Source organism: Zeus faber (assembly GCF_960531495.2).
Source record: "Zeus faber genome assembly, chromosome: 3".
Lineage (NCBI taxonomy): Eukaryota > Metazoa > Chordata > Actinopteri > Zeiformes > Zeidae > Zeus > Zeus faber.
Genome location: NC_137190.1, coordinates 21652066 through 21679565, shown reverse-complemented (window position 1 = coordinate 21679565; position 27500 = coordinate 21652066). Strand labels below are relative to the sequence as shown.

General features: G+C 43.5%; 2 protein-coding genes across 4 annotated transcripts in view; one reads left to right on the top strand and one right to left on the bottom strand.

Moving 5' to 3' along the window:
* The window catches only part of caprin1a (cell cycle associated protein 1a), a 14926-nt gene extending 770 nt beyond the window's left edge, over positions 1–14156 (top strand). The window contains exons 2-18 of one of the 3 annotated variants that reach the window (XM_079998345.1): positions 1194–1328; positions 1415–1477; positions 2529–2615; positions 2700–2941; positions 3479–3561; positions 3878–4117; positions 4299–4348; positions 4483–4566; positions 4653–4796; positions 10066–10174; positions 10277–10338; positions 10527–10610; positions 10823–10936; positions 11482–11641; positions 11733–11921; positions 13153–13259; positions 13530–14156. In XM_079998345.1, the coding sequence (XP_079854471.1) occupies positions 1194–1328; positions 1415–1477; positions 2529–2615; positions 2700–2941; positions 3479–3561; positions 3878–4117; positions 4299–4348; positions 4483–4566; positions 4653–4796; positions 10066–10174; positions 10277–10338; positions 10527–10610; positions 10823–10936; positions 11482–11641; positions 11733–11921; positions 13153–13259; positions 13530–13616 (2040 nt within the window). In that variant the 3' untranslated portion in view covers positions 13617–14156. Of the gene's footprint in view, positions 1–1193; positions 1329–1414; positions 1478–2528; positions 2616–2699; positions 2942–3478; positions 3562–3877; positions 4118–4295; positions 4349–4482; positions 4567–4652; positions 4797–10065; positions 10175–10276; positions 10339–10526; positions 10611–10822; positions 10937–11481; positions 11642–11732; positions 11922–13152; positions 13260–13529 lie in introns of all 3 variants that reach the window. The other 2 variants (XM_079998344.1, XM_079998346.1) reach the window with 2 other exon arrangements.
* Positions 14157–16174: 2018 nt separating this feature from the next.
* nucb2a (nucleobindin 2a) lies at positions 16175–23739 on the bottom strand. Its single transcript, XM_079998347.1, has 13 exons — positions 23648–23739; positions 23213–23347; positions 22841–22948; positions 22202–22334; positions 21594–21697; positions 20706–20891; positions 20026–20116; positions 19884–19942; positions 19697–19789; positions 19518–19607; positions 18787–18957; positions 18155–18209; positions 16175–18045 (listed from the first exon to the last, which is right to left on the bottom strand). Exons 1-13 carry the CDS (start codon positions 23666–23668, stop codon positions 17849–17851), a joined length of 1443 nt encoding a protein of 480 aa, XP_079854473.1. The 5' UTR covers positions 23669–23739; the 3' UTR covers positions 16175–17848.
* Between the last annotated feature and the right edge of the window lie 3761 nt (positions 23740–27500).

Genomic DNA, 27500 nt, shown 5'->3' with positions numbered 1-27500 from the left:
AATAATAATAATAATAAAAATCCATTTTTTTACGGCCACATAGTTATATTGTTATTGTTGACTTAGTTATACGTTTTGGTATTCTATTTTTTAATCAATACTTGTTAATTTATAGCTTCAGACACATTATAATACAACACACATATATAATAATATATTGTATATGATGTGAAAAACGTGAATTTGTGATGACGTTGTGGGTTTGTTTTTAATGCGTTTTCTAATCCTAAGTTATTTAAAAATAACTAAAGATTATTTAAAAGGGGTGATCCATAACATGAAAAATAAATCCTCTATGAGTTATGTTACTTTATGAGAAAAAGGCCATTCAGTGTGTTTGCGTCATGCATGTGCTCGTCTTTGCGCGGTTTCCGTCGTTGGTGGCGGGGTCCGCCTTTCCCGGCAAGAATGCACTGATTGCGCAAGAAGTGAATGCCAATTTGAGAAATTTGAGAAACCAGCGTAGCTAGTTGTGGTCAGTCAACGATATGGATGAACAGCAACCTCAGCTAAAAAAAATATCCCCAACAAATGGGTTGATATGAAGGCATATTTTCTCGTGGCTTTGGTTTGGAATGTGTCGGTTTCACTTTTCCCCTCGTGGATGACAGGAGTGCAGTTGGGTTGCCAGATTAGAGCAAAACAGAACCTGGATCAGCAGACAGGAAAATTACTGCCAAATTACATTTGTCATTCAGATAATGCTTATGATCGATATCAGCTTGACTTAAAATTCGGTTGATATTCGAAATATAAATGACGTTCTCTGCCTGTCTAAACATAGAATCTTCCCTTTTGGGGTTGTCGGGTTAAACTGATTTAGGCAGTTAATATTGATTTTAATTTATACAATTTAGCTTTAGTTTTATTGGTGCCTGTTTGATTTAATATCAGTATAGTTTAATATACATTTCCTGAGCCAATAATGGAAAGTGTAAATCAAATTCACTTCATTGATCTATTCATGTCTGATATTCCGTGTCTAAATTATTCAACAAGCTATAGATGGACGTTGGCCTTCCATTTAGAAACATTCATTTTCTTGACCTCCTTTTCCAGTTCATGATTCCTGGGAGGAGTGCAGCCTCTCCCAACTGTCTGGGTTGGGTGTGAGGCAACCTGACACCGTGGATTGTAGTCATGTAGATGTGCCTGGTATCCAATGTTTAAATCTGTGCTTAATATCTTCGCAGATGCCTTCAGCAACAGTTGGCAACAGCGCTGTCCAGTCTGCCAGTCCAGAATTGGGACCTGGTGCTCATTCTGAGGCCATGAAGCAGGTTATTGGTGTAATTGAGAAAAAGGTTCGCAACATGGAAAAGAAAAAGGTAACTTGCCAACAGCACCTATATGCCAGCTTGCGTCTTTAGGTTTGCTTTGGTATGACACTCATTAATTTCTTAAAAAATTGCAGGCCAAACTGGATGACTATCAGGCCAGGAAGAATAAAGGAGAGAGGCTCAACCAGGATCAATTGGTATGTAGAAAAACAATGGTTCTCAGTTTGGGCCCATAATAATGTTCTAAAGTAGACTGTAGTAGCCTTGTTATGCACAAATTCCTTTTTGGTCCACTGGTTTATTTCCTGGAAGTTGTTACCAGGAGGGGCTTTAAAAAGGTTGCCAACATGTAGTAACTCTGTCTCAATGTTGGCAACCTTTTTAAACTGCATATAATTCAGTGATTTAAGACAAGTTTTACAATAATGAAGAATAAAAATCCTTCACTGATGGAAATGTGGACTTTTTTGCTTCTTATTGCCATGGGCAAATGATCCAAGAGTCAGTTTTAAGACATTTGGGTAGAGTAGGGCTGCAGCTATTCCTCTGTAATCACATTCAAATGTGTAATCTTTATTTTTAATATTGTAATATATTAAAAATTGTAATGCTTAGATTTAGTACTGGGGGGGAAGGGGAGCATTATGCACAGTTCTGCAGCCCTGATCAGAGCAATCTTTTCTGCAAACAAAGCAAATTAAAACTCTATATGTATTTAATTTACTCAGTTTCCTGCTGCTGCTCCACTGCGGAACAGATCGCCCGTGTTCTCACGGCCCGGTGGCAAATATCCCACATCCCAGCAGTGTCCGCAAGCTGGTGATTTGGAACGTTTGCACTAGAGGACATTCCATCGGTGATGGTCGGGTTTATTTCCCACTTTCATCGGCACATCTGTGGAATTCCTGGACATTCTGGTCAAAGCATACTCTGTTGTACAGTGAAACGCCGGAGGAGAGGCAAATGCGCCGGTACTCCCACTGCGCTTGTGCGTCTCCGCCGATGCGGACTCCACACACCTTTACCGGGAATATTAGTGCTAGTAGTGTGTGAATTGCACATAACCTGAACACTGAAACATACTCCCAAGTAGGCCTCACTGAAGCAAAAAGCATAAAAGCCTCTCTGTTGTATTCTATTGCTGAGGTGATGTGTTACAAAACGACAATATTGCTTTAACTATCTAACGACAATCATGCATTTTCACACAAACTATTTTAATTTTTCCCTTCTATATTTCACCTGAAGGAGGCCTTGTTAAAGTTTCCGGAGGTGATCAACAACCTGGAGTTTGCTCGGGAATTGCAGAAGAGCTTTTTGACTTTGGGCCAAGAGGTGCGGTCCTTGCTGCATTATAGTTTACGGTCGTGTATGTTCTTTCCTGTACGAGGACGCGGAGCATGACTTGTGACTGTGCAGGTCAGCAAGGCGGTGAAGAAGTCTGCGAGACGGGAGCAGCTGCAGCGAGACGAGATGGAGCAGCGGAGGCTGAAGACGGTGCTGGAGCTGCAGTTCCTGTTGGAGCGCTTGGGAGACGACCAAGTCCGACAGGACCTGAAGCGGCCCGACGCCGGCGGAGTCCCTGTTCTCACGGACGCTGACCTCACAGCGCTTGACCGTTTCTACAAGCTTTTGGGACCAGACAGAAACTATGATGTCAGGTATTACCGCTTGCTATGTTTGGAAGTACCCAAAATTATCCTAAGAGTTGATCTAGATCCATAAGATGTTTGATCCAGTGTGGTAGTACTTGAGGCAGAACTTCTCGCTGTTTGGTCTCACATCCCAAACTTCACAGTCTGTTGACCGTCTCAGTGCGGAATTGTGATATTTGTGTTTCTAATTGGCAAACATGGTAAATACAAGTCACCCAGACAAGTCATTGTCCTCAGTTGGACTCTTCTGGTCTTAAGTCTCTACTCAAAAGTCTAACCCTTCTACGTATTGAGTTGGACTCACTACATTAAAGTTTCAGACTCAACTTAAACTAGATAAGCTCCGGTCACGGACTGGACTCTTGGACTCTAGTCTTGACTGCACTGTGGTACAGAATGGTTGAAGACTTTGATGGTGGCTCAAGGCTTAATATTATCAGAACATACAACCATTTTTCTGTTGACAATTTCTAAGCATTATTGTAGCATGCCTCCTTCTGGCCACATACGTATGAATATCCCTCCCTCTGGTCTGACTTGTAGGTTGACTGACCAGTACGAGGAGGCCTCGCTACACCTGTGGGAGCTGCTCGAGGGCCGGGACAAGGCTGTAGCAGGAACCACATGTAAGCGCTCCCCGTAGAACTGTGGGGCAGATCTTGAAGTGCCGTGCCTTGGATTTTCGTATTAAACATTATTCTACACAGTACAACGTCGCAAGATTATAATGTTTAGATGAAAACCTGTTGCATTTCCCACCTCAGCCCAACATTTCTACAAAACGCGGTGAAAAGTTTGGAGTTTTTTGGGATAGCAGGCTGGTAGGAGACGTTGAAGGTTTTTTTCGCCAAATGCGATGCAGCCCACCATCCTTAGCACCACAGGTTTTGGATTCTCTGAGTTGGCTCTAGTTCCTCAAGTATCTGGATCTGTTTCCTCCAGACAAGACACTGAAGACCACTCTGGACAGGGTGCTCCTGAGCGGCCACTTCGACAGAGCGCGCACACATCAGAATGGTGTGTGTGAGGAGGCGGCGGTGGAGGAAAAGGGGGATGAGGAGGAGGAGGAGGAAGAAGAGGAAGAAGAAGAGGATGAGGAGGAGGAGGAAGAAGAGGAGGATGAGGGCGTTGCCAAGCCTGCAGCGGCAGAGTCTGAAGCTGATGAGCAGCCGTCCGAACATGGTAACGTCACCTCACACAACAGTAATCTACCTGTTTGCTTACCGATCCCTACAGGTCCCTTTGGACACTCGCTTTAATCCAGGTTCTCCAGTCATTATGAGGGTTTTTGTCCTCCCCCGCGTCAGCAGTGCTCTGTGCGCCTCACATAAAGACTTCTTTCTGACGTGTGTTTCCTCAGAAGGAGCCGCAACTGAAGAATACACAGAACCCGTTCAGTTTGAATCCACAGAAGTGAGTGATGGATACATATAAAGTCCCGAATGAACAACTTGTAATGTTTTGTAAAGAGATTAAAAACACAAAAATGTTGGAAATGTTGTTGCTTTTATTGTATTGTATTTTTAGCGTGTGGTCTTCTGTTGTAGTTTGTAAACAGACAGTTCATTCCAGAAGCGGCATACAGCAGCACAGACACAGACCAAGTGGAGAGCTGGACGGCTGAGGCTCAGGTGTTGCTCTCTTATAAACAAAACCAACTCTGCTTTCCCGACCTGTCAGCCTGCGTGTGTGCTGAACAGATTGTGAATTTCCACAGCACCAGCCGCTCGCCCAGATCACTCCAGAGCCCCTCCTTGCTGTGAACCACGTCAGGCCCTGTCAGACCCCAGACCCAGTGGTGAGGAAGCAGGTGGTGCAAGACCTCATGGCCCAGATGCAAGGGACCTACAACTTCATGCAGGTAAGCACAACCTGGCCAGCTGTGGAGTGGGGAGGACGCTTTAAGGTCATTTCAATACAACAATATTGATTCATATAATTGTGCACAAATTAATTGTGTATAATAATTCAATAGTTTTAATTCGATAGGTTTGTTTATACTATACCATATTGCATTATGCAATAATGTTCTTATGATGACTTTTCGCTTTGCTTGACTGCCGTTCCTGTAACTCCAGGAATTTGCCTTCTGGGTTACAGTTATGGCTAAACGATTAATCAAATTCAAACCGACATGACATTGTAATAGAATGCAATTTTCAAATCAAAAAGACTGGGATTCAAAAAAGGAAAAAAGGTTGGGTTTTCACAAGCTGCATGCAGCACTTTTATGACCAGCTGTGGCTCTTTAAAGTGTTACTCTTTTAAGTGTTGAAATTTAAAAAAAACGTTTTTTTAATACTATTTTGAATACTGCAGACAATGTCTCAGACATTGAAATACTCCAATGCCTGAGACATTGTCTGCAGTATTCAAAACTGAATTTTGCATTAGACACATTAACCTATGATGGCTTTGAGAGAGAGCGCATCTAGATCGGTTTCCCGGTGATCAGTGATCCGTTAACTGAGTCATCAACATCATCTGATAATCTGGTTTCCACTGGCAATTATATTAATTATTCATATTTAATGATATTATTACCATATATATATATAATGACCTGAAGCCGCAACTTATCACCGGACTCCCAACCGTGCCATGCGAGACCACCGTCTTCAAATCCTCCATCGGCTTCCACACTACAAGCACCACAACAGCCTCCATGCAATTAATACGTTTAAAAAAAACTTATGTCAATCCACGATCGACATTTTGTTTATTGTGCACCAGGGACAGATTATGGACACGAATCCATTAGAAATTTGGTGCTGGGCCTTGTACTTGTCAAATAAGCGAGTGCTTGGTGCTGTCCAATAACCTGCCGGGCGTTTACAGATTTGTTATTTTTCAGTTGACATGGGTGCAGTGTATCATGCAGTCCCAGACATATGATGATGTAGCCATGTGTACTCCATTGGTTGTGGGGTCGTAGGTTTGAGGATCCCATTATCTTTTAGCGGTTGAGCAAGATGCCACAGTATCGGGAGTGCTATTGATATTGTTGTGATTAGTATGAACGCTAGGGTCCCTCTGACTCCGCAGAGTCGTTTAAATGGGTGCCATGTGCTTTGCCGGCTCACAGTTTCTGCTGGGCGTAATCACTGGGTGCGAGTGCTTAGCTTTTGGCAGTGGCGTTGGCTTCCTCAGTGGATGCATCGCTGATGGCGTTGGTGTCGTTTTGTCCACAGGTTGGCAGGGATGTTGGTGAGCGGGCGAGACAGTTCTGGTGGTTCAGTTGGGGTCAGATGGGTTGAGTTGTAGTTATATAAACCCGAAGTTATATATGGTTATCGGTAAATTAGCACTATAATCTATGCTAAATGTCTGTAGCTTGGAGTGGGTGGAACTTAGTTTTTAATTTTGATCTTCCCGTGGTGGCTAACCTGTGGATCCTGGGCGGGGTTAGTTACACACACACACATTCCCACGTCATCAGCAAAGCGCATGCGGTTGGAATCTCTTCTGGTAACTTCTCTCAGTACGCTCCAACTCCTCTAGCGACTCACTTCCTCCTATCTCTGTCCGTGACTTTTAACCGTTGTTTTCTCATCCACTTTTCCATGTCATTCTATTTCCCTCAAAATTCAATAATATTTCTGTCGTCTTTATCCCAACAGCACTCAAACAACGTTCAAACAACATCAATTTCAGCAACAATGCTGCATCACAAAATACAGTGCACACAAGGAGGAAACACACATTCTACTACTACCATAGTCTTTTAACGTCTCAGACAGTCAACACTAATACAGATTTTCAAAATGGCTCTGCTCACCTTAGTTTCTATGGGCCCTGTTGACTGGCCGAGTCGTGGGTCAGACGATGGTCGGCGGTTTAGACCATACAACAAACCTCCATACTCACAGATTCTGTTTACACACAAAACACTACAATGACTCATGCAACCATTAACACACACATTCTTCCACACGGCACAACAGAACATTGCAGTTCTCAAAACCACAGCCACTAAATAGCCCTGCATGTGCTATTGGTGTCCACCATTAAATAGCGCTTGGATCAAGTTACTGGAGGAGCTTGTATGTACTTACGCTAATCCTCTCAGTCATTAAGACCCATTATTAGGTGGAGTGCCGGCAGGGCATGTATGACTTGGGATCAGAAGATTGCAGGCCTCGATCAGTGTGTGCATGATGGCTCCGGAGCAACAAGTAAAGATGTAAGATAAAGAAATAAATGAAAGGCACAAACTTATGAAATACTAGTAATTATGACAAAATGAAGATATATGTGGTATGTGAAACAACGATGTGTAGTGTCATTATTTTCTAATATTGTTACAGCCGATGATGGTACATGTTTTAGTAGACAAAGGAGGTTGAACTGGTATTTTGGTGGCTCCTCAGTCGACGAAAAAGGTTAATTTCTGACCTCTAATATGTAAATCAAAGGTTGGGAACTCGCCAACGGCATTCTATTACATGGACGCGTGTATTTCTTCACTGAACATCGGCTGTAATTGAGTGTGTGCGGATGCCATTCACAATATTCATATTTGTGTGTGTATGTGTCACCTGATCCGGGTATGCAGAGCCATGGCTTGGGTCGTTCCCTGGGGTCCCCTCCTCCCGCCGTCAACTCTGATAGTGTCCAGATTCCCCCGTTTGGCCCCAGTTGCCCTGTGGTCGTCTCGGTCGCGACCTGGAACAGTTGCGGACACAAGTGTCCTTCCTGGCCGCAGCAATAGCGGGTATTGCGGCCTATTATGGGACGTTCTCGACATCGGCAATTGGGACGACTTCCACGGGAAATCCTCAGCCTCGCTGGGTCTGGCCTGAGGTGTTTTGCTGAGGCCGTGGACCTTGCTGACCTTGAGTGATGGCCTGGGCGAGCATAGTCTTCTGGGTCTGGGACTCACGTTATTTCTTCTGATCTTGTCTGCTGCTTTTGTCCCTTTGGTGCGGCTGGTAGGCGTGTTCAGCGTGGAAGATGGTGTCGGCGAAGGTTGCCGTCTTCCAGGTGACAAACGAGCGTTTCAACATGTCACCAAATAGGGAAACACCAGTCCACAGATGAATGCGGATCGTAGAGGAGTCTCATGTGGTGTCTGGTGGAGATTCTTTTCTCGGCGCCTTTAGGCGGGTTGGGTGGATGTAGAGGTAGCCGTATCTGCGGGGCAACGTCGTCGAGGTCGACCACTGGTATTTCTGCGTTGATGTTAGGCTCATCATTAATGATGAGGTTGGGTGGATTTGGAAGTTGACGCCGTACAGGAGGATGGGAGTCCAGGTCCAGATGAGTTCCGGCTGGTAACATAGGATGCCAAGTAGTACATTGATTAGCATTATACGATAGTGGTGCTGATGGTTTCAGCATTCCCTGCCTCTTTCCCTGATCTTCATCTATCCGTCCCTTTTCCTCTCCCTGCTTCTTATTCTTTTCTGACTTTCACCTGTAGTTGATTTAGACCAAAAAATACCGCCCGTGAGGAATCCCAGATTCTCCCATCTAGTTGACTTGTCACTGTTCTTTTTGGATTTCACAGAGTCCTTCTTCTAGCGCTTTACTATTCCTGGTACCCTTGGTGAAATTCAGTCAACAGTCCCAGACTGCACTCTATACGGCTATTAGACCCATGAGGGTGATTTCACGGCAGCTTTCAAAGCTGCCTTCTTGCAGTCCTGGAGTGCTACAGCTATTTAGGCTATTTTTAGTACTATTCCCTCAGCTGAAGCTGCTTTTTAAAATTTGTATTTATTTATTTCATGATTGCCTCTTAACCTGGGGATTACCTTTGTGTCAATTGGTGTTTCCTTATTCTCCCCTTTTACATATTTCATGTACTTAATACAGTCTCAATAGATTAATCAAATTCTATTTCACGTACTTTAGGATCTCAGTAGAACTGTGGAAACCAAATTCCATTTCACGTACTTTACCGTCTTAATAGAAGTCTAGATTCGATTCCACGTGCTTTATCACGATCTTAGTAGAAGTCTTGGTTCGATTTCACGTACTTTATTACGGTCTTAATAGAACTCTAGTTAAACATAGTCATCACTATATTTCCAGGTTTCTTCTAAACCTGGAAATAAAACAGCCAATGTCTTCACTTCAGGAAAAATACGTTGGTATTTGGATCATTAAATAAATCCTGAATTCAAACACTTCGTACAACATCTGTCTTACCCCGCTATCAGTAACGTAGATCGAGGCGGCGTCCCAGAGTCCCACCGAAGGACGGTCCTCCAAACGAGTGTTTTAGTCTATGCCATCTCCGTCGTCGATGGGCCCCCTGGACACAGCTCGGTCCTGTTTGGCGCCAGATTATGTTACAGAAATTAAAGAGTCGCTTTAATCTGCAGTTTTTCAGTCTGTGGTTAAAAAAAAATATATATATATATATATATAAAATTGGAGGCAGACAGACGTTGGTTTTAGCTTGTACAAGGGTCGGATCAGAGATGAGCTCGAGAGCAGCTCCCTGCGACGAACAGTTTGTTCAGGACACACAAGTTGACGTAGTCACGGTTGGCATTATGACATAGGAAGGAGTTTGTCACAATGTAACAGGCGATGGAGTGACTAGAACTGGTTTGAACTGGTTTCAACGGGAGTTTGTCTATTGTGACGAGTGTACACAGTATGCAGAGTACGTGCATTAAAGAGGGTACACAACTGTGTTTGATTGTATGATCAACAATAATGCTACAACAATACAGTATGGTAGCAATTATATTTGGTAGGAGTCCAAAGCTGACTGCAAGCACCTCCATGTGTGTGGGAATGAACACTGTGTGCTGAAATAAAGATATGAGACTGGGGCTATATGAGGTTGTGTTCTTCATCAAGTGTGTGCATATATGTTTATGTGATTACTTAAATTTAGATATATTGTTACACCCCCATATTCAAATAGAATCACATTGAAAATTCACATCTGTTTTGAGTATTTGATTTACCAACCCCTAATCTAGAACCAGTTCCTTTAAGAAAATATTCTCACAGCACTTTCACTTTCTCTCCAATTTCATTTAAAATGGGTTAAGTTTAGGTTGGGTTCACTTCAGCGGTGTGATCAGTGGTTGTTTCTGTCCTTTGTGCCCTGTGCCATTGAGAAGGCTGACCCAAAACCTGAGTCCTCTTTTTCCATTTGTCTCCCCCAGGACTCCATGCTGGAGTTTGATGGCCAGGCCCTGGACCCGGCCATTGTGTCGGCTCAGCCCATGAAGCCGAGGCAGACGGTGGATCTGCAGCAGATCAGCTGTGCCCCAGGTCAGGATCTGCTGACTACCTTTCACCGTGCCTTCTTTTTTGCAGTTCTTGCGTGGTCTATTTCCTTACATTTCCACTTTCTATTCTTTTCATTCTGGGCAGTCCTTTCGGAGTCTCGACTCTCTCAAATAAGCTCAGTGTCTGGATCCCAAGAGTCCTCACAAGTGAGTACAATGCAAGCAACTGAAGAAGTTGTTGAAACTTGGTTTTAAACAGGGGCAAACATATGCAAAAAAAAATAAAACCTCTAGGAGGGGGTGAGTGGTGGTGGTTGGTGGCAATGTCTTCTCCCGTGGTGCCAAACAGGCCTAGTTGAGGTGTTTCCATCAAACTCCCACCCTTCCTCCCTCAGGACCCCATGGTTTCTTCCTCACCCCTACTTTACCAGCCTAGCAGCACAGAGAGCTCCCAGGCGGAGCCCGCCTGCCACAGCCAGGTAAAACCGGAGCTGGATCCTGCTGCCTGTGGGGACGTGTTGTGGAAGTGTCTCAAGTGTGTCTGAAGGCCATTAACCTGTTGTGTTGTCTGCCCCCCCCCATTTCCCCTCTCCACATACATGCATACACACACACACACACACACACACACACACACACACACACACACACACACACACACACACCTCAATTCTTTACCCTCCCGCCCCAGGCTTCGATGTCCCCCGCCCCATCCTCCCTGCCCCCTGCCTTCCCACCTGTAGCAAAACCCACACACAGCGGAGGCATCAATGTCAACGCAGCACCATTCCAGTCCATGCAAGCGGTAGGATCACAGTGTTTATATGCCAAGAGTACTGAGGGTGGTTGTCCTAATTCTATCCAACAAGGCTATCGGCACATCTACGTTTCTTTAAGCTTCCGTCTCATTTCTCATGTAAATTTCATGTATCATTTCATGTAGAAATGTTTCAACACCCTCTGATGCTGGTGCAGGTTGTTTTTCTTTTTGCCTTGGAAAAATGGAATGGAAATGTGTACAGAGTACAATGTTCTGCAGTACTGCTCACATAAAAGGTGTTATTGTGTTTGTGTATATTTAGGAATACCACATTCTGAAGAAATATTTCAGCATTCTTTTATGTATATGTATACTGGCTTAACTTCATACATCACAATTTTTTTGACCCTGCAATATGAGAGGGAAATTACCATTAAGAGTAGTATCTTAACGCCAAAGCAACATACTCACATTTTCTATCTCACCATATGTGAGTTTACAGCTCAAATTCTATTTCACGTGTCAAGTTGTTTGAGAATGCAACTCTCCATACAATGCAAAACAGTTTGTTTGTTTTTCTCCCGCTGTAGGTATTTAATATGAACACCCCGGTTCCCTCGGCCAGCGAGGGCCCAGTGGACACTGTGAAGGCTCCCAGCCAGTTCCCCAGCGGCTACGCACAGGGCTTCAGCAGCCCGGCCGAACACGCTCTAGAGCAGCCGGAAATCCCGCAGGACGCTCTGCAGTCAGGTAGCCTCAACGGATCCATTTGTTTTTATCAGGAGGAAGAAATTCCTCATCTGAAAGTGAATGACACTTTGTCTCCCGTCATTTCATCCAGTGGTCGGTGGCTTTCAGCCCCACGACCAGGTGATGTCCTCTGCAGCGGGCCACCAGCAGAACTCCCAGACCGCAGGGTTCGGACGCTCGGGCCAGGCTTTCTACAGCAGCAGGGCCGTGCCCAGGGGCGGACCCCGCACCGCCCGGGGTGTGGTGAACGGCTACCGGGGCTCCTCCAATGGGTTCAGAGGTACCAAGGAGGTTTCCATGAGTTCAGAGTAATCACACTGTTTTAAGGTTCCGCCTGAGGGCAATAAAGTGTTCATCTGTCTTAAAGGTCACATATTATGAAAAACTCACTGTGGCAGTTTCGCCTGCCACACGCCACCCAAGTGGCGTTTTCAGGGACCTGCGGCACAGAGACACCGGAGATGAGGTTTCAGACACACTTCATTGTACAGTAGAGGGTGGACTAGGAGGAGTAGGCCCAGGAGCAGATGGACATGTGTCATTAAGGGGCTCCTCTCCTGAGTGTGTGTGGGGATGGGGGTTTTACCTGTTGCTCGTTAGACCAACCACTCTTTTAGCCTTTAAAATGTGCCTCCCCCTCCTACGTCAAGTGGGGGCTCATTAGAATTGCACCCCTCCCTCCCCCATCTCAGTATCTACACCTACGGCTTGAGAAACACCTTTGCGACGGTGCGCCATTTCTTTCTCGCAAGTGCCGGACCCACGCATTATGTCGAAGCCGAGAGCTAAGCATGGGGACTGCTCTGTTGTTGGCTGCACAGACCAGCACAAATGTTTTAAAAGAAAGAGGAATCAATAACTGCTCGTGAGAAAACTGCAGACGACGGATATCTCAAGTATTCGAAAAATAATTGTGCTGCGTGTTTCTTTTGGTGTTTAGTACTAGCTATCGCCAATAGCTGAGGTAATATATTAGATGTAATTTTCTAGAAAGTTACTGGTGTTACTTTCTGCCGGATCCACCATAACGTTTACGGTATTGGTTTGTTAGTTAAATGTCTGTAAGATGAGCGCCATCCTATCAACACTTTTAAATAATGGGAGAGTGAAATAAGCGAATGGGTGTCGACTTGTCGTGAATGGTGTTTTCACGGGGGGGGGGTAAGCGCGGCACGGCCGGAAAGCCACAACCAGTTCCAGAGCGGGGCGTGGGGAGCAGCAGCATATTTGCATTTAAAAGCTATAGACACAGAAACAGAGGGTTGTAGAGGCACGCTAGAATGCGTCATCTGAGCGGTGTTTTCAGCAAAAATGTTTTGGGGACCTCAGAAAACCTATGTTAACTTCAAACGGAGCATAGTATGTGACCTTTAAAAATAAATACATATAAAACTTTAAAAAACACCCGACTGTAGAAAACACTTTCTCTATTTGGGGGACATTCTGCCTAGTGTTTGTAGTTGTAAAAGTCTGATAATGATGACTCTATCTCATCTCTTTTGTTTTTAAAGGGGCATATGAGAGCTACCGCCCTCCGTTCTCCAACACTTCAAACAGTGGCTACGCTCAGAACCAGTTCAATGCATCTCGGGACTACACGAACAACACCTACCCACGGGTACCAACTTCATTTCATCCTTTCAGCCAAGCCTTATTTTTCAATAATTGGTAGTGATTGGCATCGGAATCTTTTAAATTGACCAAGTATTGACGGAAAAGCTTCAGCCGGGGGCCACTTAATGTGGCAACCACAACCGCCTTCTCCGCGATTGCCCCGTTGAGGGATAGTTGAAAAAAAATAAGGCTCGGCTTAAATGCCAGGGTTTGTGTTTCGACAACAGAAGTACGGGGATTTATTTGGGACGTGTCTTGAATGTGTCCCCTGTAGGAAGGCTATCAGCAAGGCTACAAACGGGGAGCGGCCCAGGGATCCAGAGGTTGTCCCCGGGGGAGCGCTCAAGCCATGAGGTCCTAAAAGGATCCCGAGGAACCATCAAACCGCGCCACGTCGGAACATTCAATATATACAGATGTGTTCGCCCCGGAACACTTTTCTAACCTTTTTCTTTTTTCATTTGTTTCTTATTGTGCTCTTTGTGTTTCCTTTGTCTCCTTATCAGTCGGTCAGCCTTGGTATGTGTAGATACATGTTCATGTTTTAACAAGAGCAGTGCTGAACTTCACAGCATTTACAATGATCAGCAAGGACCGGGTGTTAAAAAAAATGAATAGCAAATGGATATTCCTGTAAACTTGAAAGATGTCATTAATTTATTTTTTGTACAAAACAAATGCAAAAAATACCCCGCCACTGTCAATCCAAATTTCCTGAGAAATCATATATTTTACTTTACCGCCCTATGCTGTTCACCACTTTTCCCCCGCAGTTCTTAATTTTCATGGACGCTGTTTTTTCCACACCACCCACTTAGCACGGTCACCTCTTTGTAAGCTGATGTCATTGTTGGAGAGATGTTTTCAATAAAGATGTGTTGTTTAACCTGCTGCTGTGATCTTGTTTTTAGACCTGGTTGCCACCATTTAGACTTCGTGTTCCAGTCGTACTCTTGAATGCTTTTGATTTATGTCCAAGTGAGTTGCAGAAGGTTGGTGGTTGTTGGGAGAGATGACCTCAATATGCATTTTACACTGCTGCACCGGGCTTTAAAATGAGGGGCCTATCTGCCCTCTGGCACTCGAGCAGTTGACTGTCTCTTGTGTAAATAAATCGTATAAATTGATTGAATTCAAGATGTGTTCTTTTAGGGATGCACAGATACCATTTTCTACCAACAATTTGTAGTCCTTTAATAAACAGTCTGATTTGAGTAGGTAGAGATTCAATCCATTGGTTCTACAAAACCTGTTTATTCAGACTTGGGAAGTTACATAATTTTCTTTTGTACCGGGTATCAGACTAATAAACATGTATATATTTAAAAAGTTAGGGATATTCGGCTTTCGGGTGAAATTTCAGAATGAACCTAAAATGCACTATAACCTTTACAGGTGAACTGAATTTGACCTTCTCTAAACTTTTGAATGCATATGTCCAACTGTTTAATGTTTCAGTACTTTTTGCACAACTTGCTGTTCTCTAACAAGGAGCTGAACGGCAAAATTCACAACAGGTGTTTGATCCATGAACCGACCAATAAATTTCCTGGTTCAATTAGAATTGGTATTTAAACAGTCCTCTTCATCATGCTGTTCACATTTTGACATCATGAGACCAAGACAACACCTAACTGATCAACAGTACCTCGCCATTGCGAGGCTTCAAACAGGATGTTCTCAGAGGGAAGTGGCCGCTGAGCTTAGAGTGTCAGAGTGTCATCAGCAGGATGCAACAGAGATACAGAGACTGGAAGAGTCACAGAAAGGCATAGAAGTGACGTCCTTTAGCCACATCCCACACTGATGAGCGCTTCATTGTGAACAGTGCCCTGCGGAACCGGATGATGAATGACACTCACCTCCAGGCACATTTAAGGGAGGTGAGAGGCACCCAAGTGTCACGTCAGACCATTTGAAACCGTTGACATCAGCATGGTTTGCGTGCTAGACGACCTGCAAGGGTACCTGCCCACACCACCAGTGCCTGGTGGTGTGGTCAGGGCACTGTTCACAATGAAGCGCTCATCAGTGTGGGATGTGGCTAAAGGACGTCACTTCTATGCCTTTCTGTGACTCTTCCAGTCTCTCTGTATCTCTGTTGCAACCTGCTGATGACACTCTGTGACACTCTAAGCTCAGCGGCCACTTCCCTCTGAGAACATCCTGTTTGAAGCCTCGCAATGGCGAGGTACTGTTGATCAGTTAGGTGATGTATTGGTCGATTCATGGTTCAAACACCTGCTGTGAATTTTGCCGTTCAGCTCCTTGTTAGAGAACAGCAAGTTGTGCAAAAAGTACTGAAACATTAAACAGTTGGACATGTGCATTCAAAAGTTTAGAGAAGGTCAAATTCAGTTCACCTGTAAAGATTATAGTGCATGTTATCTTCATCCTGAAATTTAACCCGAAAGCCCAATATCTCTAACTTTTTGTGAGTAGTGTGTCTGTATGTGTGTACACACACACACACACACCAGTCTGGTTCCCACAGTCTGTCAGTATTCATTACACTAGCCTTCGCAATGGCCACGCCCGCTTACCGTGAAATAACACAGGTCCTCGCTTATCGACCAATTCGTTATCGACCTGGTCCTCGGAACAGAACTCTGTCATTAAGTGAGGAGTACCTGTAATTGTGAACCGTTTTCCTAATTTATATATTTTATTGCATAATTATTTTTGTTCTTAAATATGGACTATTTGATCTGAAAGTTTGGTAAAACGTCAAATGCCTTTATTATGTTACAGCATCGTCAAACTATCCACTCTTCCAGCAGCAAGCGGTTTGGAAGGGAGAGAAAAAAAACAAAACAAAACAAAAAAAAAAACACAAAAACATTTGGCACACAAATCAAAGTCGCGACAGGGGAAAAAGATGTGCATTTTTTTGGGAAGTAAAACAGTGGAGCTTGTAGGTAATCAAAAAGTAATTTAAAGTTTCCTCGGTTAAATGTGGTATAAACAGTCAACACACATCTGCCATGGTCATAGTTCCAGCTAAAATAACCACAATAACAGCAATTTTGCAACTAACTTCGCTAAGTGGAAACCAAGGGGACGCAACCTGAATATCACAGCAATCGGTTCTGACTTAAAAAATAAAATAAAATCATGTTAAGTAGGAATGAGGCATGCATGCATTCCACTTATTTTTAACTTGGGATTATGTCGACATTTGTGGCAAAACCGTTTGGGCGACGTATGATAGTTTTAAAGCTTCAGTAGTCTCCAACTCTGCAGTTTCTACTTAAGAGCCCCAGCCATAATTTGGATGTTCTGTTGTCCTGATCATGTTTTAACACAGGGGCAACCGCCAGAGAATATAGCATTAGTCAAACTGGAGACCAAGTCCAGAGGCCAAATGTTTGCTTAAAGAAAAGGTCTGGTATATTTAACCCCCCCCCCCAAAAAAACAAAAACCCCACCAGACTTTTCCTTTAAACAAACCACTGACAGAGAAAAAGGGACAACCGCAGAAAAAAAAAAAAAAATTCTCCTCTACATAAAGGCCATTTACAATATCACAAACAAATTTAAACTTTCAATCAAACTCCCTTTGAGAGCTGGCCAGGCTCAACACTAATACATTCAAACAATACTGCATAAGACAACCTAAACGGAAAACAAATACACTAAGTTTTTTGTTTTTTTTTTGCTCAAAACATATTTTCCAAATAAATTCCAAGATTAAATCAGCCCATACGAGAGCATTCTAAGTACTAATATCAGACCCAAACCAAAATGTTTTTCTTTAAATGCTCGGTAGGCATCACAAACCCAATTAAGCGGTTTGTGCAAGTGCAATATTTGCCCTCCCGGACTTCCTTCAACACACTTTCGGTATTTTTAAGATGCATTTTGACAAAGTCGCACAAGTTGCACAACTTCTCTGCGTTACAACGTCCCTCTCCTACAAGCATCCACGGGGTTTTTTTTAAGGCGAGAAATGAAAACATTTATGATTGTCTGTTTGGGTTTATGAATTTAAAATGCAATCTGGTGTGACGACAGAATAATCAGTAAAGCTCCAGCGCAGGACCTTTACTGATTAGCAAGTACTCTCTTAATTATATAACATTAAAATCATAAGAATGTATTTTTCACACATTGCAGTTCATATTTACTTTTAATAAACTATTCTTTATATCGTAAACAGTAGCTTGAAAGGTGGATTACCTAACAGCAAAGATTTGTTAATCCCATTACCCAATCCAATTACCCAGTTTCCAAAACTGAAAGGAGGACGCATATTGGTAAACGCATACTGAGGGTTGCAGGTTTGCAATGTTTATCATCGGGATCTCTTTGATCCGAGGACTGGACAGTTGTCTGTGCACTGGTATCATTCTCCGCTCTAGGTCCATTTGTTCCTCCTTTATCTCAATGGTGTTTGGGAACGTTAAGTGTGACACACAGATGAAGGGGCCGCACTTCAACGACACAGCCAAAAACAAAATAAACAAAAAAAAAGAAGAACAAAAAAAAAAAAAAAAAAAAAAAGGTCCGTGATGGTGCTGGGACTGTGGGGTCAGACTCATCTGGAATTACCGTCCCTCGTCTGTCCGCCATCTTGGAAGTCGCAGCAGCTTTTTACAGCAGGTTGTGTTGAGGAGCTTCCTGGTGGCCCGGAGGGAGGTCCTGCTGGGCCGAATCGTGGCCCTGGAGGACCGGGGCTCCGTCCTGGTGGTGGGCCTGAGGTTGGGCGTGGTGCTCCTGAGGTGCGGCCGGGTGGCCCGGAGGTAGAGGGTGGTCGTTTCCGTGCAGCTCCGGAACAGCGTTTCCTTCCACTGAAACGGAAATAAGACACCCGACTTGTTTCACGTTCTCAGAGGTCAAAGTGTGAACGTCATTTAAAAAGGCGGGGGAGGGGGGGGGGATGAAAAGGGCTCCACATACCGTGAACCTCTGCAGGGGGTTGCTGCGTTTTCAGGCGTTCCATATGTTCTACGGCCTGACAAATCATGTCAAAAGCACAGTATTAGAAAACCTTATAATTTCAAGAACTTCAATACATATTAGCAGCTTAATATCATGTGGGGATGGTGGCTCAGGCGGTAGAGCTGGTGGTCTAGTGATCTAAAGGTCGCTGGTTCGATCCCAGGCTCCTCCTGCTAGCATGCTGTAGTGTCCTTGAGCAAGACAATTAACCCCTCATTGCTCCTGATGGCTGCGTCCGTCGGTGTTTTGAACAATTGTAAGTCGCTTTGGATAAAAGCGTCTGCTAAATGACTAAATGTAAAAAATGTAATCATTGTAATTGTTTTTCGTGGGTTATTTGCCTCAGAAAGCAACATGTACTGGTTGCAATGGGCAACATGGCCAAAATATGATTTCTTTCTTATATGGCTGGGGGATAAAAATCAGTGTAGTTTTAAATTCGCTCCGGTTCTAAATCCGTCAATGTTGTGCTGCACAACACACCTTTCAGTGAGCTCCTTCAGTCATACCTAAAAACGAGGTCAGCTGGCAGCATTTGAGCCCAACTAAATGTGAAACCCTTCCTAACAGTTTGAAGCAGAACGCTCTACCTTCTGCAGCTCCATTTTCTGTGCGTTCAGCTGCTCCTGCTGGCGCTCCAGTTCCTCCCGCTGCTGCTGGAGGTCCGCGGCCTTCTGGTTGAGGTCGTGCTCCTGCTGGGCCAGGTGCTCCTCAAATTCCCTCATCTCCTCCTCGGTGTAGGCCTGGTTCTGCTCCAGCGTCTGAGCGACACAGGGAGGTTTTAAACACTGCTCATTAGCACTAAATCTACTGGGACTGAAGTTCAAAATGAAACAGAGTTTTAACCAGAGGGAATTACATTTTTACACTTTGTTGAACACAAAATTCTAACAAACCTTAAGACAGATTTTTGGACAAATAAACTCTATCATTTAAGTATTGTAGATAAGTTTCCTTTAGGTCAGAGAGTAAATTGATTGATTAGCAACTGGGACAAATCTAACCCTAAGGTAAGGATTTTATTTTGTATTTCAAGTATAACAGGTAAGCATGAAGGTTCAGTGGTAGTCTTATTGATTTATAAGAATTTATAAGAACTTCAATTTATGACCAGAACAAAATATACGGATTAAAAAATAAAAAATAAAATGATAATAATAATCAGACAAAATATTTAAATTCAAAATTTGACCTCAAATTCGAACGTATTGTACTATTCAATGACTTTTGAGGCCCAATATTTGTCAAATTGAATTTTAAGACATTTTAAGTAAATTTAAGGACCTGCAGACACCGTAAAGAGCAGCTTATTGCGACTGACCTCCCAACTGTCAGGCTCGAGGAATTCCTTTTTTTTGGTGGCGACCAGGAATTCGTCCAGGGAGACCAGCCTGTCCTTGTTGGAATCCACCTGGAAACAGAGCAGCACGGCCTTGAGTGAGCTCATCCATCACGTCTCGTAAAGTTCACAGGGCCCGGGCGGCGTTTTATCACAGTCACCTCATTCATAACGTGCTCTCTCATGCGCAGCCGCTCCTCCTCCATCTCCACCATATCATCCTCTTCATTCGTGGGGTCGTAAATCTTCTCCAGCTGAAAATAAGAATAAGTTGTTATTTTTTCCCCCCCTCCGTTCAAAAGTTTACTGTAAGGTGAGTGCCTTGAGTGTAAGGTGCTGAGATTTGACCTCTTTAGTGAAAAGAGCCTCCAGTTCCTGTTCATCAAAGAAGCCATCTCCATTGGTATCTACATCAAGGAAAACCAAAATGAATTATGTGATGCCATTTATTTGGTATTGTACACTATACAGGGACAAGGGGAAGGCTCACCATGCAGTTTGAAGAAGGTCTTGGGGTCAAACTCCTCGGGGTCCAAGCCGTCTGCTTCCTCCCAAACCTCCTTGAGCTGATTCTGGCTGCCCTGCACACAGGAGCCATGGCACATGATGACCTCTGCTCAACAGCTCAAAAGTAAACATCATTTGCATTTTTATTTATTTTTTTTCTTACTGTAAACGACAGAAACCGGACTTAAACCTCCACTATACAAGTCTGCAAAATAACCCAACGCTGAGTTTCCCTGTGTGGCTCCCAAACGGTGGGGAGATTAAAACGAGTGAAAGCAGAACGAGGGATAAGTCACAAAACATTTCCCACCATAACAATGGTGTCACCATAACAGTCGATTCTGTGATACATAGTAATGTATTTCAGGAAAATCACTGACAATTCATCACAATCTGTTTGATTAAAGAAGGAAAAACATGCCTAATGTATTTTCAACAGGAATAAATCACATCCTATATTTATATTATAAATATAGGATGTGATTTTCACATCATATATTCTGTTTCACAGAATTTTACGAACCAGGGATAAAACAAAGGTTTTAGCGGCAAAAACCCTAAAAGTCTAGCGAATCACAGAGGGATAGGCTTTCCTGTTTAGACACATTTTATTTGCATTAGAAAAAATATTTTAAAAATGTATTTAAATTCCAGAACACTCACTGGGTGATTGACTTTGGGGTGGTCCGCATGCTTCTTCTTCATCTCCTCGTAATGCTCCTCCTCCTTCTTCCTTTCCTCCTCGTCCAGGCCCTTCAAGTGCTCCTGCCTGTCGTGCTCCTTCATCATCTCGTACTTCTTGAACTCCTCGTGTCTCTCTTTGTCGTAGTTCTCCAGGTCGCTGGTGGCCTTGATTAGAAATATGGGGGAAGATTCTATATTTAACATGGGAGTGTATTAGACTTTCATTACAAGGTTTTCGGCGTGGCTGGATTCGGCCTGACTTTGACTAAGACTTTATTCACCTTTTTAAGATCATTATAAATGCAATTTAAGACCTTTTTCACATCCATACTTGCAAAAAAGCTACAAAGGATATGAAGGAAAACTGGAGTCCCACATGTCTGAAATATCAATACAAATTACAGTTTTCCCAGTTTCCCATGAACGCAGCATCACTTCCGACACAAATTAGTTTTCCGAGTGCCCGTGAACGCAGCATCACTTCCTGCTTTGGAGCCCTTTCAACCGGAGAGCCGTGTCCACGTCTTCTAACGTAATGCCAAAGAAAGAGTCCACTAGTAAACCGATCGTGGAATGCATTGTTCTTTTGGACTGATAATAATAATAATAATAATAATAATAATAATAATAGGAAAATGGGTCACCCCCCCCCACCCTGCCCTCTATTGACGTGAAAATTATCCGAAATGCAAGTTGCTTGTATCCCTGACCTTTATAATCCAATACATATACATATACAATACAGCAAGACCTGTCAAAATCATATTTAAGACATTTTAAGGCCTGAAATTCAAATGATTGGATATCAGACTAAGAACTTTTAAAGACCTGCGGAAACCCTTTTAAGTGTAAGTGAGCGGCACCTACTGATTTGATCAGCCGGTCCAGGTCATCCACTTCGAAGGTGTGTGGATTCATGTGGTTCAGGTACTCAAACTGCTTCAGGAGAGCCTGGTGATCCACGACCATGTCTGTTTAGTGGGGAATTATTCAAATTAGCTCATCATAACCTTTACAAATTGCTTTGCTATATTACATACATATTGTGCTCTGTGATGCCGGGGAAAAAGTAATTTATCAAACACTAATCTGTGTCCGTTTCCCACACTATAGGAGACATGCAGTGGACTCCTTCACAAATAAACCCCCCACTCACAAATCATAGATGTAACAGTTTCTATTTTTATAAACACACCCACCGCATTATATATCTTAATAAATATTTGGGCACCCATACTGCCAAAAGCATAAAGCAACCACTTCTGTAACAAGCCCAGTTTGATATGATTTAAGTCTAATGATTGAAGACTAGACTAAAGGAGCAGAAGCAGAGATAATCACCTACATGGTATTTTTGCCTTATACATAAGAGAAAATACTCCTTAACACTTCTGGCAATATTGCATTTTCGTCCTGTTCTGCATCCTCTGCCAGAACAATTAAGGAAAATCGAGCCAGTATGTAGCGCTACTCACCGTTCCCTCCTTCCAGGTCCTGCTTGGCCTTGATCAGCGTGCGGAGTCTGTTCACCTCCTGCCTCTTCAGCTCATCCAGCTTCGTTCTGACGTGATGACTCACAAAGTCCAGCTCTTTGGCCAGCTTGCCTTGCTGTGTGACAAATTCATGATGAGGCAATGATTATTAATAAATACAGACTTGAATTAAACCCGCTTTTGACTGCTTTGTTTCAGATATTACAATGGCATATGCGCAAAGAAGCATAGATGTAAACGCCCTAGAGCCTGAACAGGGAGGAGCCCTGAGCCTCACATTCGCATGCTTCTGCTTTCAAAGTACAATATTTCATTAAGACATGACGTGTCATTTCCAATGTGTCGTAATCAAGTTAAGGATATTTGTCCTTCACAAAGAAGATATTTTGTTGATTTTGTTTTACCATAGTGCCTTTTAGCAGTGCAACACCGGCCCTACCTTTGCTGGAATTTGTTGTTTGTTATTTTCAATAAATATAAGGCAACAAAACAACATCCACACAGTATAACTACAAGGAAAAAAAATGCATTTGGTCAATTCACCCTCCCCTTAAAGTCCAACATCAAATCCCATAAAGGCGATGTTCCACAGGCAACCACAACTGCAAAACAAAAACATACCTTTATGTCTTCCATGTCTGTGTTGTGGAGCTTGTCTCTGAAGTGCTGGTCTTTTTCTAGAAAATCAATGACTTCCCTGAGGTATCGGTCATAGTGGAGCCCCGTGTCCTGTGGAAGACAAATGAATAAACAAATAACTCACACGAGGCTCCACAAGCAATACACCGAACATACTGCATATCCCAACATGAACATTATTCGTCAAAGAAAGCTTGAGAATAGCGCTGGAGCGGGGGGGGGGGGGATACTGACAAAAATCAAACGCTAATTTCTTTTCGAAAACAGGTGTGGAACATTTTGCGAGGACATTTAAACAACACATTCGATTTTATTACGAGACACGGGGGCCCCCCCCCTCCCCAGATCTCTCACCACATTTGCTTGGCTCTCCTCGGCTTTGGCCTCGGGCTCCTTCACCTTGGTCTTGTCAATGCTGATGGGCACCGCCGCCGAACACAGCACCTGGGTCAGGAACACCGGCCAGCTGGCCCAGAGGAGCCGGCACATCTGCTCGCACCGGAGACAGCGACACACTCGGTAACAGACCAGACGGACAGACAGACCGATAATACACCTCTGCGCGCACGGCGTCGAAGACAGGAAGTCGGGAAGAATAGGGAATCTGTACACACAGGGTCGGTTCGGACGGGTAACGTTACTGCCCCGCCGTGGTTAGCTTGTCGGACACTGATATCAGAGGCGTGCCACCGGGAAAAGGTGGCACGCCTCTTGTTTATGAACCGTCGCGCCGTGCCGTGAGACACTTCAACAAGCGCCCCAATGCGCGCGTCGCCCTTCGCCACTTACTGCGCGTCGAACCCCGGACATCGTGTAAATCTTCGGCGTCGTCCCTCGGCGCTGACGCTCCCCCCACGTCTGAAGGCAGCTCCGTCCGTCCTGCCGCTCGACGCGACGTCGGTGGGGGGGATGGACAAGCCCCGCCCACCGCGCGTCTGTTCCAAGGTCCGATTGGTCGCGCAAAGCTGTCCGTCACACGCGACGCACTCGGTCGCAGCACGTTGCGTTGCGTCGCATCGAGTCCGTACGTGGCGCCGTGACAGCGCAGCGAGGGGAACGCGGAAGAAAGAGGATGTATAATAATAATAATAATAATAATAATAATAATAATAATAATAATACTGGAGTAATAATATAATAAAATAAAAAAAGATTAAAAAAAAAAATCGATCCGTTAACAAACAAACGAATAAATAAATACAAATTAACTTACATTAAATTGCACTACATTAAATGATCATTTCACTTGTTTTACGAGTGTGGCTGTGTGACCAACATGGAATCCTGAAATTGATCTGGGGAAAAAAAAAAAAACTCTTTACATCAATAAAAATTTGAGCCATCACTTGACAGCCATTATTTGAGGCTCTTGTCAAAAACGCGTGGTCTCATAACGCCAAATTTCACTCCAAACACGGGAGAAACTGTTGGAAAAAAATTGTTGTCGATAATCTGTCTGCCGTGTGTGTGTGTGTGTGTCTGTCTGTCTGTCTGTGTCTGTCTGTCTGTCTGTCTGTCTGTCTGTCTGTATGTGAATATGTCTGTTGCGCCTGTGTCTATGTCTATGTCTATATGTCTATGAATATGTCTGTTCCTTTATATGTGGTCCCGGTGTGTTCCGTTGCTGCATTAGGCCATGAGTAAATAGGCCCAATAATGAAACTTTTAGACAAAATAAATAATGCGATGTCCCCAGAAATTGTCCAAGCAAACTACTCTGCAAACAAATCATGCACACTTATGCAACGCTTAATATTTTGAAAAGCTGACATTTCCCATTGATCAAAAGCCTGTCGTTATACAACTGTTTAGGTGTAGGTCGATCCTTATCCAAATTACTAGAAGTTCATTTTCTGAAAAATGTTGTATTGATTGTTCTACGGATGGAATTGAGGATTTGCAGTTTGCAGTTGAAAAGATTTGACATGTCACCATGGCAGCTGGGATTTTAATATGTCATATTCATCTAGATTTCAGGGGGGGACGCAGAAGATACACCTACCTGAATATTTAGAACGCATTTTGCCCCCCAATAAAAACATGAAAGAAGGAGAGGAGTCTTACTTCCACAATAAATTGATGCAGTAAAGGCACATCTTGGCGCATGAAAATTCCCCAAAATGCAAGAAATTAAGTCTTTGATGCGCAAAATTTCTTAGGGTAGGACCCCCGCACCCCTCACTTAATGTGCCCCTCCTAATGTTCAATTGAAACCCACACCACTGCTATATAGTATTATTCATCAAGTATTTGATGGAATCATTTAAGAGAGTTACTCAATTGGGTCTTTACAGCCCATGGTTGTCAAAATGACGGTCCTTGGGATGTGCCTGCAGTTAAATCTCAAATTCTCGAAGTTTTCTGTCGCAGTTCTATTGTAGCTCCTCTATAAAGTTTTGCTGCCCGCAGTAAACTCCACCACCTCGCCTTTGAATCAACTCCGCCGCTGCACACCTCACTGCAGGCAGCCGTCCACAATGTGATTAATGCGTCCAGGTCCACCTCTTGGCCCAGCCGAGCTCACCGGCCTCTTAGGGAGATCTTGGGTCGGACCTGAAGGCTGTGCTTACAGATGGCCCCACTCACTCGGCCTTTCCACACGCTGATGTGTCTCAGATGGGTTTTTCTTTTTAAGATCTTGAAAAGCAAATAAGAATTTAATTTGCTATTAATGAAAGGAATGGTTTGAATTTATGACATTATTATTTGTATGTAATTCGTTATGTATTGTCACCGCAAAAGTCCTCAAAAGCCTCATAGAGTAATGTTACTTCTTTGCCAGCAATAAAGAGATATATCTACTGGGTTTTCCCCAAATTGAACACTGACCCTAGAAAGGAATGGTCAAATGGATTGATGCCATTGACAGAATGCCATGTGATCAGAGGTATCCAGCAGGGGGTGCTGTTGTGATGCAGGCCTAGTATCACATGGCTGTGTGCTCAACTCAATTGACATGCTTGATTTAGTTCTTGGCATAGTTGAGTGAGGGACATTTGTGAAAGATGTACTCATAGTCATATAAGGAAGTAAAAAATGATTAAACGGGACTCCCCGAATAAAAAAAACCTCTAAACATTAAATTCACTCAAGTGACAAAAACGAAAACACTTGATGAACATCATGGCGTTATATTTTGGTGCAAAGCAAAATGTGCTGATGGTTAACATGCTATTGCAGTAATGGTTTCATCTTATTGTTGTCAGGGTTAAACCTTGCATTGCTTTTATGATAAAGCTTTTTTGAGCACTTTCAGGGTTTACTGTCAAATAGCGTGGGAAAAAGTACATTTTTTTTCTTTGAAATATGCTGGTGTGAAAGTATAAAGTGCCTTTAACTGTAAACACTAATGAGCGGAAATAAATAAAGATAGTAGCGTAACACATTTCGTAATCTGATCTTACTCTGTTACTTCCTACCATGGTGAAAAGGGATTTTTATTCAACTACATGACATGGTATGTTGGCTTGGGCAGGGTTTTTAACCTTGAGTTTCCATAAGCTTTCATCAAAGATGTTCACAATGGAAATGAAGTACACCCGTCAAAGTGCTTCCTATAATCAAACGGTCGATTCAGTGGGTGAAGCATTCAAGAAAAACGGTTGGAAAATTGAAGATAATGGTTTCCTCAAATCAGCCGTCCTGTTGCTGTTGCATATGATGTGACAGTTTGAATATAAGACCATTTATTGCTGTCTGAGTAGCATGGTAACAGTCATAGCAACAAGAATGACTGGCCTGTCCATTTTCTTTTCAAAGTGATGATAAAGATGTATATTATAAATTGAATTTTGACAGTTGCAGCATAGTGGATCTGGCATCCATCCAATCTTAAAACTTTATGACAGAATATAACAACCTGCTCCTCCGGGTATCTCTTTGTGCAACTAACAGTTGCGCAAGGCAATACATCTTTTTCACACACATTGTGCTGACAGGAAATCCAAACACCGTACGGATCATGAACCCCTGGTTTTGTTTATCAAGTACAACGTCACAACATGCAAAGTGTTGTCTAATTAACTAGTGAAATAATATCCCGTCGTAATATAGTTCATTTTAAACGTTTGGAGTCTGAGCACACGTGTGCCCTGACACGCCCCACCGAGTTAAAGGGACTGAGACCTGAAATAATGAACGTCGTTAAATGCTGAAGATTTTTTTTTATGCAGGCATCTGCCTGTTACATATAGCACCACTGAGATTTGAAATAAAGTCCATAAATGTGTGGGCTGAATACAAAAGACAACAGGGGAAAAAGTTCTTTATTACATCTCAGGCTGAGCCTCCCCTGTATGCTGTAATTCAGCGAGAGGAGGCTCTCTGAGGAGACGACAATAACATTGAGTCACCTTGCTGCATTGTGAGCCTCTGGCAGTCGAGAGGCGGGAATCGGCAGCTGCAGAGGGTGTACTGCAGAGGTGCATCGTGGAACTCAGCAGCCACTGTTTGTGCATGGCTTCCCAAGTAGGCGTGTGTGCGTGTGTGTATGCGTGCGTGCGTGCGTGTGTGTGTGTGTGCGTAGTCGAGTGTGAGCCTGCATGCCGGGTGGCAGGGTGTAGAGAGGAGGATAGTTCCGAGGCAAGGTCAAATGGCAAACCTTAATTAACTGGGTATCTCAGATGACTGCAGTGCACACTGC

Excerpts from the sequence above, each read along its gene's own strand:
- nucb2a (XM_079998347.1), bottom strand. The coding sequence starts at position 23,668 with ATGTCCGGGGTTCGACGCGCA. Across the intron at positions 19,943-20,025 it reads GACCTTCTTCAAACTGCATG|ATACCAATGGAGATGGCTTC; the intron begins GTGAGCCTTCCC and ends TCCTTGATGTAG. Across the intron at positions 18,046-18,154 it reads ACCCCCTGCAGAGGTTCACG|TGGAAGGAAACGCTGTTCCG; the intron begins GTATGTGGAGCC and ends TTTCCGTTTCAG.